Source organism: Urocitellus parryii, chromosome 12 (genome assembly GCF_045843805.1).
Source record: "Urocitellus parryii isolate mUroPar1 chromosome 12, mUroPar1.hap1, whole genome shotgun sequence".
NCBI lineage: Eukaryota > Metazoa > Chordata > Mammalia > Rodentia > Sciuridae > Urocitellus > Urocitellus parryii.
The window spans coordinates 81,813,425-81,827,011 of NC_135542.1; the positions used below are offsets into that span (position 1 = coordinate 81,813,425).

The 13,587-nt window shown below is 35.8% G+C and overlaps 1 protein-coding gene and 1 pseudogene across 1 annotated transcript in view; one reads left to right on the forward strand and one right to left on the reverse strand.

Moving 5' to 3' along the window:
• Commd1 (copper metabolism domain containing 1) overlaps nt 1-12,000 on the forward strand; it is a 166,397-nt gene extending 154,397 nt beyond the window's left edge. Inside the window, exon 3 of the mRNA XM_026387206.2 lies at nt 11,780-12,000. Coding sequence (XP_026242991.1) covers nt 11,780-11,887 — 108 coding nt within the window. The 3' untranslated portion in view covers nt 11,888-12,000. The remainder of the gene's footprint in view (nt 1-11,779) is intronic.
• Nucleotides 9,143-9,364, reverse strand: LOC113181616 (small nuclear ribonucleoprotein G pseudogene; annotated as a pseudogene).
• Nucleotides 12,001-13,587: the final 1,587 nt, after the last annotated feature.

Genomic DNA, 13,587 nt, shown 5'->3' on the forward strand with positions numbered 1-13,587 from the left:
TGAAGAAAACCCACAATCCCAGAAATGGTTTGATTGGTACCACTTCTGCCTTCCTTCCTGCCAAGAAGTTTGTCATTCATCATTGCTCTCCTGTTTTTATATTAGATGTATTACACCATGTTTCTGATCTTAATCTGTAGGTTATTAAAAAGCCCTTAGAAAGCAAGTGCTGTTGCGTAGTTTGTGCAGCTTCACTAATGATGTTCAAGTATGGTAACTCTAGATGACTTTAATTTGTGGGGGAGGGGTAATCTCAATTCCTTTCATGTAAATATACTGTGGACTGTTTGCAAATGAATTTGTTCTAGTATTTACCTCATTAGGAATGATGATGAGTTCCAGTTTGAATTTCAATCTAAAATCGGCAACATTCTTTTTTATTTCTTTTATTTTTTTAGTTGTTGATGGTCCTTTATTTTATTTTGCTTATTTATATGTGGTGCTGGGAATCAAATGCAGTGCCTCACATGTACAAGGCAGGCGCTCTACTGCTCACCTACAACTCCAGGCCCAACATTCTTTCTTTAATGTTCTAGGAGTTTTGTCATTTGGTTTCTGAAAGATTTAAGTGAAATTTCTCCTTCCTTCAATGTGGTTTGCCTTGCAGCTATTTAATAGTTGTTCCTTAGGTACTCTGTCCATTGTCAAAAATTAGTGTGGCTTCCTGCAGATCAAACCAGAGTACCTAAAAATAGTTTTATACCAAAATATTTTTCAGCCAAAGGTTTTCAAAATACAGAAAATCTTAACAGCTAAACATTAATTCCTGCAAAAAAAAAAATGAGAAGTTGTAAAATGAACTGGGGTATGATTTTGAAAAAAAATATAGAAATTATCCAGTGATTCATTGGTATTCAGCTTTTAGTGTTTATATAACTTGGCTACATTTTGTTTTGTTTTGTTGAATATTTCTAAAATTTCCTGTAAAGGTTTACTTAGATCCTCATGCTAATATACACAACATAAAATTTAGTATTCCTAATCAAATTCAAAAGTGACCAGACTCAAGAGTCAGATGGGTTGCATCAAACTGGAAATTTTGGCCTTTCCATAATTGGGGCATCTCTGGGTGGGTTGGTTGGTTGGTTTCTTGTAGTAAAATGATGATCAATGGTATGTCTATCTTTCATTATTCCCTGACTTATCATGGGGAGTAGAATGCATGTCAGGCTGTTTTGAACACTCTGGGGGAAAATAATAGTGTTAATCTTTTTTTTTTTTTTTTTTTTGGTACATTGAACCCAAAGGTGCTTAACCACCAAGCCACATCCCCATCCTTTTTAAAAAACATTTTATTTTCAGACAGTTGCTGAGGCTGGCTTTGAACTTGGGATCCTACCATCTCAGCCTCCCAAACTGCTGGGATTACAGGCATGCACCACTGCACCCTGCTAATCTGTAACTGTATATAAGTTATCCAATGATAGGTCCACTCCACCCATTCTTGTAAGAACAAAACTATTTTTCTCTCTTTTAGAAATAAGTCAGTGTTGCCTGAGCCAAAATACATGTTTCTTTTGTCCACACATCAGCAGGAAAAGCTTGTCTAGTTTTCTTCTAAATCATGTCTCTAGCTTGTTTCCAGCTAAGAAATCTTAAACCTAGAGAAGAATCTTGACATATTCCATTTTTTTCTTTTTAAAAAAATTTTTTTAGTTGTAGATGGACACAATTCCTCTGTTTTTTATTTATTTTTATGTGGTGCTAAGGATGAACCCAGTGCTTCACATATGCTAGGCAAATGTTCTACTGCTGAGCCACAACCCTAGCCCCCCATTTTTTTCTTTTTTAGAAATTAAAACAACTTAAAGTTGACAGTGTTCTTGCAGTTTCATTGCCTTGTTAGCTCACAGCCCCAAGCCTATTGATAAAAGTGAAAACACAGGAGCAAAAGGATGTGTATTTTGCGGGTAAGTTGTAGGTGGTTGTGGGTGTGTATGTATAAAGTCAGCCTTGTTTTTCTATAGTTTGGATCTGATTTGTCCCCCAAAGGCCCTTCTGTTTAAAAGACCAGTCCCCATCTTGGCACTGTTGAGAGATGATAGAAAGTTTAAAAGTGAAGACTAGTGGGATGTCCTCTGATCATTGCAGGTATGCCCTTGAGTAAGATAATGGGACCATCTACCTGCTTCTGTCTCACTTCCCTGTGTGAAGTGAATAGGCCCGCACTACCTCCAAGCACTCCTACCCTAAGATACTATGCCATCCTGGGCCCAAAGCAGAAGCACCAATCTGTCATGGCCTGAAACCTCCAAACTGTGAACCAAAACAAACCTTTTTTTAAAAAAATAAGTTGATTATCTGTGGTATGTGTTATAGCAATGGAAAGCTTAGACATTTTTTTGAGTTTATCTTGCTAATTTCCCTTTTGTAAGGTCCCTAGATTTTCCTAATGCCTAGCAGCCTTAGTGAATGGGTAATTAGAAGGACAGGGAGGGTATGAATCAAGGGATCTGAGTAACTGAAGATATTTCACTATGGATATGTGTGTGCATCTGATAGGGGCTACTGGGTAAGGAAAGGGATTTGCGTTTGGTACTTTCCTCCTTTTATGTTTTGTTCCCACCTGTACAGCCTCTACCCCCAACCCCCTCTTAATGTGTAAACCATGAGCTTTAAGGCAGGCTACTTGAGTGCATTCTTTCTGGGAGAAAAAAAAAATCTGATATCATCATTGTCATCATTGTTGTTGTTGTTGTTCTTATTAGTACTGAGGATTAAACCAAGGCCCTCTACCACTGAGCAATTCACTTGGCCAAATCTCCTGATATTTACTTAATTTAAAAGTGTTATGGACTGCATTACTGCTAGTCAAAAGTGTTTATGTTTCAAAGACATAATGTAGTCCTTTTCATTGAAGGGAGGAAAATATTTCAAATAAAAGGTCTTTCTGGCTTAATTTTCAAAAATAGTTGTGTGAAGTAACAGTTCAAGTTTCTCCCAATAATTCTAATCTCTTTCTATAAAACCTTTTGCAGGATTGCTGTGATATAGTCAGATCCAGTGACCTACCTCCCCCAGGCACACCTTACCTGTCTACAGTTACCACCCAGTTAATCCTTTCAAGTAGATTAGGGTATTGATAGGTTAAGGCTCTCATAGACCCAGTCATTTCACCTATAAATTTTCTTGCATTGTCTCACTCATGAGCTTTGGGGGAATACCTTATATGCCAACCATAATAGCCACCAAATTTGATAACCTAGAGGAAATGGACAAATTCCTGGACACATAAACTTCACCAAGATTGAATCACGAAGAAATAGAAAACCAGATCAATAACACCTAATGTGATTGAATCAGTAATAAAAAGTTGCCCATAATAGAAAAGCCCAGGATCAGATGACTTTGCTGCTGAGTTTTACCAAATTTGAAGACCTAATACCAGTTCCTCTTAGATTATTCTAAAAATTGAAGAAGGAATTCTTCCAGACTTATTGTGTGAGGTTAGCATTACCCTGATACCAAAACTAGACAAGGACACAACAAAAAAGAAAGCTTGTTAAGCCAATATCCTTGATAAACATGAAGGGAAAAACCCTCCACAAAATAATAACAAACTAAATCTAGGACACATTAAACAGAGATTATTCACCTTTGTGCTAGGGGTGTAGCTCACTGGTAGAGGTTGTGCTTAGCATGTTCCAGACAATCCCCAGCACACTCTCCTGCCATCCCCCCACCCCCGCCTCAAAAAAAAAAAAAAAGTTGTTCAGGTAGAATGCATCCCAGGGATATAAGAATGTTTCAACATACAGAAATCAGTAAGCATAATTCAATACACCAACAGAATGAAGGACAAAAAGCATATGATGATTTAAGTAGCTGCAGAATCTAAGGCATTTGATAAAATTCAATAATGCCTTATGACAACAACTGAATAAATTAAGTAGAGTGAACATGTCTTCAAATAATAGAGGCCATATATAATAAGCTAGTTGATATCATACTGAATGGAAAAAAAGCTTAATCTCTAAGCTCTGAGACAGAGATGCCCACTTTACCACGTTTATTCAGCATTGTACTAGAAGTCCTAACCAGAGCCACCAATCAAGAGAAAGAAAAGGGATCCAAACTGGAAAAGAGGAAGTCAAATTATAACTGTTGATGACATGGTCTTATATTTAGAAAACCCCATAGACTTTACCAAAAAACTATTAGAACTAATAGACAAATTGAGCAAAGTTGCAGGATACAAAATCAACATACAAAAATCAGTGGCCTTTTTATACACCAATATCAAATTAACTATAAATCAAGAAAATAGTCTCCATTTATAGTAGCCTCAAATACACACTCATATGGAAAAACATACTGTGTTCATGGATTGGAAGAAACAGTATTGTTAAAATGTTCCAATTACCCAAAGCAATTGATAGATTCAGTTCAATCCCTATAAAAATACCAACGGCATTTTTTCATAGAACTAGAAAAAAACAATTCTAAAAATTGTGTATAACCACAAAACTCTAATGCTACTTTGACCAAAAAGAATAAAGCAAGAGACACCAGACAGAGGCACATGGCTGTACTCCCAGCTACTTAGGAGATGGAGATAGAAGGATTGCCAAGTTTGAGGCCAGTCTAAGCAACTTACCAAGACCTGTTGTCTATAAATAAATAAATACATACATACATACTAAAAATAAAAACGTAGCTCAGTGGTGAATATGCCTAATATGCATAAGCCCCTAGGTTCAGTCCCAGTGCCTGCTACACACACACACACACACACACACACACACAGCAAGAGGGATTATACTACTTGACCTCAAAATATACTACAAGACTGTAGTAATCAAAACAGCATTATATTGCCTTTACAAAAAGGATATATAGAGACCTGTGGATCTGAGGAGAGAGCCTAGAAGTAACTCATGCATCTATAACCAATTGATTTTTTTTTTATACTGAGGATTGAACCTAGGATTGTTTAACCACTGGGCTACATCCCCAGTCCTTTTTTATGTTTTATTTAAAGACAGGGTCTTGCTAAGAGCCTTGCTAAATTGCTGAAGCTGGCTTTGAACTCACAATCCTCCTGCCTCAGCCTCCCAAGCCATTGAGATTACAGGTGTACACGACCGCAGCCAATTGGTGTTTGACAAAAGTGCTAAGAACATGCCTTGCAGAAAGGACAGTCTTCCAATAAATAGTGCTGAGAAAATTGAATATTCACGTGTAGAAGAATGAGCTGGACCTGTCTTTCATCAGATGCCAAAAAATCAACTCGAAATGGATTAAAAACTTAAATGTGAGACCTGAAAATACTTAAAATACTTCTAGAAGAACCAGGCATGGTGGCACACCTGTAATTCCAGCAACCTGGAAACTGAGGCAGGAAGATGGCAAGTTTGAGCCTAGCCTGGGCGACTTAGCAAGACCTTGTCTCAAAGCAAAAAGATTTAAAAGGTGGGGAGAGTCTGGGGGTGCAGCTCAGTAGCAAAGCACCTTTGCATTCAATTCCCAGTATCAAAAATAAATAAATGTGGGACTGGGGGTGGTGCTGAGGCAGGAAGGATTGCAAGTTCAAAACCAGCCTCAGTAACTTAGCAAGGTCCTAAGCAACTTTGTGAGACCATGTTTCAAAATTTAAAAATAAAAAATGGGCTAGAGATGTGGCTCAGTGGTTCAGTCCTGGTACCAACAATCCCTGTGTTCAATCCCTGGTGCCAAAAATAAATTAATTAAATAAATATACTAGAAGCAGCCAGGGATACAGCTCAGTGGTAGAATGTTTGCTTAGCATGTATGAGACCCTGAATTCAATCCCCAGTACCATTAAAAACAAAACAAAGAAAACATAGGGGAAACATTTCAGAACATTGGAATGTTTGAGAATTTTTTGAACAAGATCTCTAGACTACAGGAAACAAAAGTAAAAATAAACAAATGTATCAAACTAAAAAGTTTCTTCTCTGCAAAGGAAAAAAATCAACATAGTGAAGAGAGAACAGTACTGGAGAAAAATATTTGTCAACTATACTTCTGATAAGAGGTTATACCTAGAATATATAGGGAACTCAAACCACTGAATAGTAAAAATAAATAGCCTGATTAAAAAGTGGGCAATAGATGTTTTCTCAAAAGTAGACATGGAAATGGCCAACATATATTTGAAAAAAATGTTTTTTTTTAAATATTATTTATTTATTTATTTATTTATTTTAGTTATCGGTGGACACAACATCTTTGTTGGTATGTGGTGCTGAGGATCGAACCCGGGCCGCACGCATGCCAGGCGAGCGCGCTACCGCTTGAGCCACATCCCCAGCCCCTGAAAAAAATGTTTAACATTACTAATTATCAGAAAAATGCAAACCAAAGCCACAATGAGATATTACCTCATATCAATCAGAATGACTACGATAAAAAAAGACAAATGATAACTAGTGCTAGTAAGAGTGTGGAAAAAAGGGAACACTTTCACACTATGGGGGAATTATAAATTAGTGCAGTTGTTATGGAAAACTCTGTGGAGGTTCCTCAAAAAATTAATAATAGATCTACCATAAAATCCAGAAATCCCACTATTAGGTATATACCAAAGGAAAATGAAATCAGTATGTCAAAAGAAACATCTTTATTCCCATGTTTATTTTGTACTATTTGAATAACCAGAAATGAAGACAAGTGTTCATTGATAGATGAATGGATTTTTAAAAAGTGGTATGTATGTATGTATATGTGTGTGTATGTGTGTGTGTGTGTGTGTGTATACACACACACACACATGCCATGGAATACTATGCAGCTATAGCAAAGAATGAAATCCTGTCATATGCAACAACATGTATGGAACAGGAGGACATTATGTTAAATGAAATAAGTCAGGCACAAACAGGTGCTATATGATCTCACTCATATTGAATATTAAAATGTTTATCTCAGGGCTGGTGTTGTGGCTCAGTGGCAGAGCATTTGCATAGCACATGTAAAAAAATAAATAAATAAATAAACAAATATTATAAAGGTGTGTTGTCCATCTCCAACTACAAAAATATTTTAAGAATGTTTATTTCAGGCTGGGGATGTGGCTCAAGTGGTGGCGTGCTTGCCTAGCATGCGTGAGGCACTGGGTTCGATTCTCAGCGCCACATAAAAATAAAATGGAGATATTGTGTTCACCTTAAACTAAAAAATAAAAATAAAATGTTAATTATAGTTCAGTGATAATGTGTGCTTAATATGTGTAAGGTTTTGGGTTCAATTATCAGCACCAAAAAAAAAAAAAAAAAGTCGAAACTCACAGAAGTTGAGAATAGAATGGTAGTTAACAGAGATTGCAGAGAATATTGGAGAAGGAAAGATGGAGAGTTTGATCAATAGGTACTAAATTATACTTAGATAGGCATAAGACATTCTGGTATATTATTGCACAGTTGAATGACTAGAGATGATATTTTTTATATTTCAGAAGGCCAGAAGAAAGGATTTTCAATGTTTTTACCATAAAGAAATTATAAATGTTTGAGGAAATAGTTATGTATAATCCAATTTAAACACCACACAATATATACATGTAACAAAATATCACCGTAAATATCACCCCGTAAATATATATAATTTGTTTGTGTCAGTTAAAAATAATAATAAAATAACAAATGAGAAGTTATCAATAAGAGAAATTATATGCTGAGGTTATAGAAGTCCACAGTGAGAATAAAATTTTCTATCCATGAAATAATAAAGAAAGAAAAAGAAATTCATGCTAGTTTTATTGTCACACCTCATACTGGAAAAATTACAGCCATAGTGTAACATAAGTGCTTCATTAAGATGTAAAAGGCAGTAAGTTAGCTTGCATATGTAAAGGAAAAAAGCATGATGTATTTAGGTTTTACTACCATCTGTGATTTTATGCATCCACTCGGGGGTCTTGTACATATTCCCCACGAAAGGGGAATCACTTGAAAAGGCTTATCAATTTAGGCATGTTAAAAATCCTTGTTCTCCTCCTCTTTGGGTTTTGTATACCATTATTCTGTACTTGAAGAGACTCCGCTCTATGTGAATCAGATGTAGTAATTGAGGTCAGTAAGTAAAGTAGGAAAAGAAGAAATAATATCCTTACATAGACAATGTTGAAAATGGTAGAGGAAGAGGAGTTGGGGGTTAGGGAATAAAAGTTTATGACCTCTCTCTCTTCTTGCCTAAACCCAGCTGTCGGCTAGAGACCAAAAGAGTGACAGTGCCTTCGGAAAACAGCTTCACAGGACATGAAACAAGGCACAGAATGGTAGAGAATGGATATGATAGGACAAATGGAGAATAATCAGCACAGTTTTCAGGGAACTATAAAATTTTAATTTTCAATAAATGGTTACTTAGGAACTTGGATATCTTTGCTGCAGAGGAGCTATTTTGGGGATTCAAGGTATCATGAAGGAGTTAAGGAGCAGTATCAATGATAATTCTGAGAAAACCCCAGTAACTGTGAAATGAGTGGAGAATACAAGTTTACTTATCAAGATGTTCTGAATTTCTCTGATGGGCAATTTCAGAACTACTGGAAATCTTATTTATTATAAAATTGTATCTCAAGAAGCCAGTGCCAATTTTAACCTCTACCTCCATGTTCTTTGTCTCTTAGTTGTTAAACACAGAATATACAGATTGCATACCTGTAAGTCAGAGAATTATTTAAATTTATGAAAAGACAGGCCAGACAACAGGCTTTATGGCCAGAGTTTATGTTCAGTAAGTAGTCTCTATAACAACTGATGAAACCAAAAGAAAAATTTTGCAAATGAGTCTTATAAAACCTAGCCAGCTTTTTTACATGAATCTCTTTAATTAGTACTGGTTTTCTAAGGTACTGTTTCCTACTGACACCTTCTTTCCCCCAACTTTATCTCTTTTTTTCTAACTATTAAAAGTTTATTTAAGAGCTGGGGATGTGGCTCAAGCGGTAGCGCGCTCGCCTGGCATGCGTGCGGCCCGGGTTCGATCCTCAGCACCACATACCAACAAAGATGTTGTGTCCGCCGAGAACTAAAAAATAAATATTAAAAATTCTTTAAAAAAAAAGTTTATTTAATAAAAAGTTTAATATGAAAATGTATATGACCTGATTTTTATGTCTTAGTTAAATAGGCTCTTTGGAGAGAGTACATGTATTTCTCTGCTGAACAGCCATTATTTATACCCATTCCAAGGATTCTAACATGATACTATTTCCTCATATTACCATCATTCCAATATTGTTCAGTTGCCCACTAGTTGCCATCTCCACATTTATCTATCACAAGATTCATAATGGGTCAAATCCCTGCAATATTCCCTGGACATGTCTGCCACCATTTAATTTCAATAACTTCTCTCTCTCTCTCTCTCTCTCTCTCTCTCTCTCTCTCTCTCTCATATATATATATATATATATATATATATATATATATATATATAATTAGTAGTTTGGGAGGGTTAACTTTGCTCATTTTGTCTACTTGGCAAGCACAGAGATGCTTTGAAATGGAATTGGTAGCCTACTTCACCAATTTTATCATTTTTAAAAGAAAACACAATACATTAGAACTTGCCAAATTTGTATTATATTGATAAATGAGATCAATAAATTGATAACAGCTTTGTGAAATTTTAAGTGAGAAATAGTAATAGCATAGAAAATTATAGAATTTTTGTTCAGTTGAATTTGTTCTAAATGGTTCCACTTCAGTATTTAATGGCATGTCTTTTTATTTTCTAATTTTATTATTTTATCTTTTTATTTTATAATTTTATTGTTTTGCAGAAGACTCACTCAGGTATAGCTTATAGGGCCTAGATCAGATCATTTAAATGGAAGTTATACACAAAGAAGTTATTTAGTATATAGATGGAAAGAATCAAACATTTGCTTAATAGCCACCTTCAGTTATTCTATAGACTAATAATAATTATACTTTCAGATCCTGGTAAGAAATGAGTTTGATCTAAAACATTAAGGATTTAGGCCGTGAAGAGATTTGTTGGTTATCTTTTACCTGCCCATTTGGGGATAGGAGTGGGAAGTGCTGTGGTATTGTAGGACGGAAGCTTTTCCTCCACCTTCCTGATTTTTTGCATGAAAGCTATAAATTAAACTGAGAAAATATCAACAGAAGAAAAAGTTACAATTTTTATTGATGTTGATATATTCAATATTCACAAGGGCTATACAGGAAAAAAATATATATTTAAAAATCCAAAGAGGCAGTTAGACTTGAAATCTTATATACCATCTTAATAAAAGGGTGATAAATTATGAAGTGACTAGGGGTAGTAAATTATGGGAAGATAACTATATGGGGGAACTAATGGTAGATTAGGGTTTTTAGTAAAGCTTGTCTGTTGTTGTTTGCAGTAGAAATTGAACCCAGGGCCTTGCACACACTGTCAAGTTCTCTACCACTGAGCTATACTCCCAGTTCTTTTCCTCTCTTCTTTTATTAGTCAGAGTCTCTGATGGTTACCCAGGCTGGCCTTGAACTTTATTTCTTATGCCATGGCCTCCTCAGTAGCTGGGATTACCCTCAGGTCCAGCTAGTGAGCCTATTTTATGCAGACTCATCTTGGTGCCAACTTTCCATCTTCTTTATTTCCATAAAACTCCACCAAAGGAGGGATTTATATAAGGCAGTCTTCATTTCTCAGAAGTTTCTGCTTTTTTATTCAGATAAAGGAAACTTTAAGAAGACTTTCTCCACTTGTTGATTCTTAGTTGACAAAATAATCCATATTCCAAAGGGACATATTTTGGGATGACATATTCTGATCTCCTTTAATATATAAAGAAGAAAATGTAGAGAAGAGAGCATTAACTGGTGACTCTGCAATAACAAACAGAGTGATTCGGCATATTATTTAATTTGCTCAGAATGTTAATTTCATTATCTAGAAAACAAAGCAATTGGGTTATATGATCTTGTTGGATTCTTACTACTGTAAAATTAGTGGATTATTTTTCTTAAGGATCTTGAATATTGTCATTCTTGGATACATGTAATTTTCCCCTTTCTCTCAAAACATTGCAGACCTAAGATTTGTCCAATATACATGAAAATTCTGCCATGTATATCAGACAAATATATATATATATATATATATATACACACATATATATATATATGATTTATTTAGTAATCCTAACATTGATTGAAGGGAATTTATTTGGGGAACCTTAGGAGAGAAATCTTGTAGTAAGTGGAAAGACCCCAGAAATATTTGTTGCTGTTTCAATATCTGGGTATTTTAATTGTCTGACTAATGTTTCCCAAGGAATTTGTAACAATTTCTGGCTTAACCACTAAATCTGAGTTAACCCAGACTAACTTGCAAATCAAAATCCCCCTTTCATTGTTAGTCTACAGGGTGCTGTGGAGATAGCATGGATTTTGGAGTCACCCAACACTGGGAGTTCATAATCCCAATCTGCCATTTTCTAATTTGTTTGGATATAGGTTAACTTTTCTGTACCCTAGAGTTCTCATCTATAAAATAGCAATATTTGAGTAATTACTTAAAGTTATTATAGGATGACATTAGATGACAAATGGGAAGAAATTTTTATAGTCCTCATAATGAGAGTACCTGAGATCTGTATATCTCTTTACATTTTATGAAACACCATCATACAAGCAATTTCATTTAGAATGTAATATGGATTTGCTTTATGGGTAATACATCACTTAGGTATGAAGACCTGAGTTGGACTTGCTGCATTGGGACTCTGGAGCTTGCCAGATGAAAAACTTTAGCTATCTTAGGGATCTCTTCTAAAACATCCTTTTATGTTTTACAGGAATCTGAATTTCTGTGTTTGGAGTTTGATGAGATCAAAGTCAACCAAATCTTGAAGAAGCTCTCAGAGGTAGAAGAAACTATCAGCACACTGATGCAACCAGCCTAACTGAAGTTGATGTAGGAAAGACTTGGAGTTATTGAAACAATATTCACTATCCTTCCCTACTGATCTTTTTAAAATCTTGTTCCCCTATTGATATTAAATCCTTAAAAGTCAAATCTTGCCTGCTTTTGCTTGTCAGGATTTCTTTCACTCCCTTTCATTCACTCTTATAGTTGTTCTGGTGTAAAGGTTCTCATACTTCAGCATGCAGAAGAACTACAAGGTGTATTTTTTGAAAGCATAGATTAAACTATTTTAAAGATGGGGGTACTGGGGATGTAGCTCAGTGGTAGAACACTTGTTTATCTTGTAAAGCCTTGGGTTCTATCCTCAGTACCACTTCCACCACACAAAAACAAATAAAAACAAAAATAAAAAACAGGCTTTTAGGGCCTTACCCTCAGAGACTTGGAATCAGGATTGGGCTATGTGGAGTCATCTTTGGTAATCCTTCCTTTGGTTATTCCTGAGAAAAATTTTAGGAGTTTATATTTGATAAATCATGCAAGAATTAGTAAAGGGGGAAGAAAACATTTTAGTCATGCAAATATAGTGTTCATCAAAGTGTCATGTTGGGGCTGGAGCTGGGGCTCAGTGGTAGAGTGCTCACCTGGCATTCATGAGGCACTGGGTTCGATCCTCAGTACCACATAAAAATAAAATAAAGATACTGTGTCCACCTAAAACAAAAAAAATAAATAAATATTTTTTTTAAAAAAGTGTCATGTGTCCTAAGCTAAGGCTTAGAGGAAGCTACCTGAACCAGAAAAGATTTACCTGACCTTAATGAGATTCTCCTCAAACTGATGCAGATAATTGAATTAGTTCCGCCTAAGTTTGGGGGGATTTTGTTTGATCTCAGCTACTGAGAATTGGACCTTTCTGGAGCATAAAACTAAATTGGCCTCCAAACAAAGGGACTCCCTTCCTTCTCTTGACTCAAGTTGGGATTGTGAGGAGGGGAAAATGTCTGCTTAGAAGTCTTTTACCTCAGAAAAATTTACCTGACTTACCAAACAAAGCCTCCTCCAGAACATGTCTTCAAGAAAAACTAGTATAATAAAAAGTAGGTCCTAGTAGAAAAGGGGGTTAGTCAACTTTCCATCACTGAGACAGAAATACCTGAGATAGTCAAAAGGAGGAAAGAAAGGGTTGGGGGTATAGCTCAGTTGGTAGAGTGCTTGCCTCACATGCACAAGGCCAGCACAAGTTCAATCCCCAGCACCACCAAAAAAAAAAAAAAAGAATTATTTTGGCTCATGATTTCAAAGATCCATGGTTGCTTGGCACCATTATTTTTGGCCCTGTGGTGAGGCAGAATATTCAAGGCGAGAAGCATATGTTGGAGCAAAGCTGCTCATCTCATTATGGCCAGGAAGCAAAGAGAAAAGCCGGATTGAACAGGGGTGCGTACTCCATAATTTAACTTCCTTTCACTAGGTCCACCTCCTAAAGGTTCCACTGCCTCCCTATAGCACCAAGGGCTGGCGATCAAGCCTTCAACCCATGAATTTAGGGGACATTTAATATCTAAACCATAATACGTTATCAAACATAAAGAATATTCCAGGTGAAGGAGGATGTCAACCAGCATATTGAGGCTGTAGCCCTTTTTGAACAGCTTTGTCATTTAATACTGATGATATTTGGAAATCTCATTTGATTTTGGGATATAATGTGTTCAAAAAATGTGGTTCTCTTGG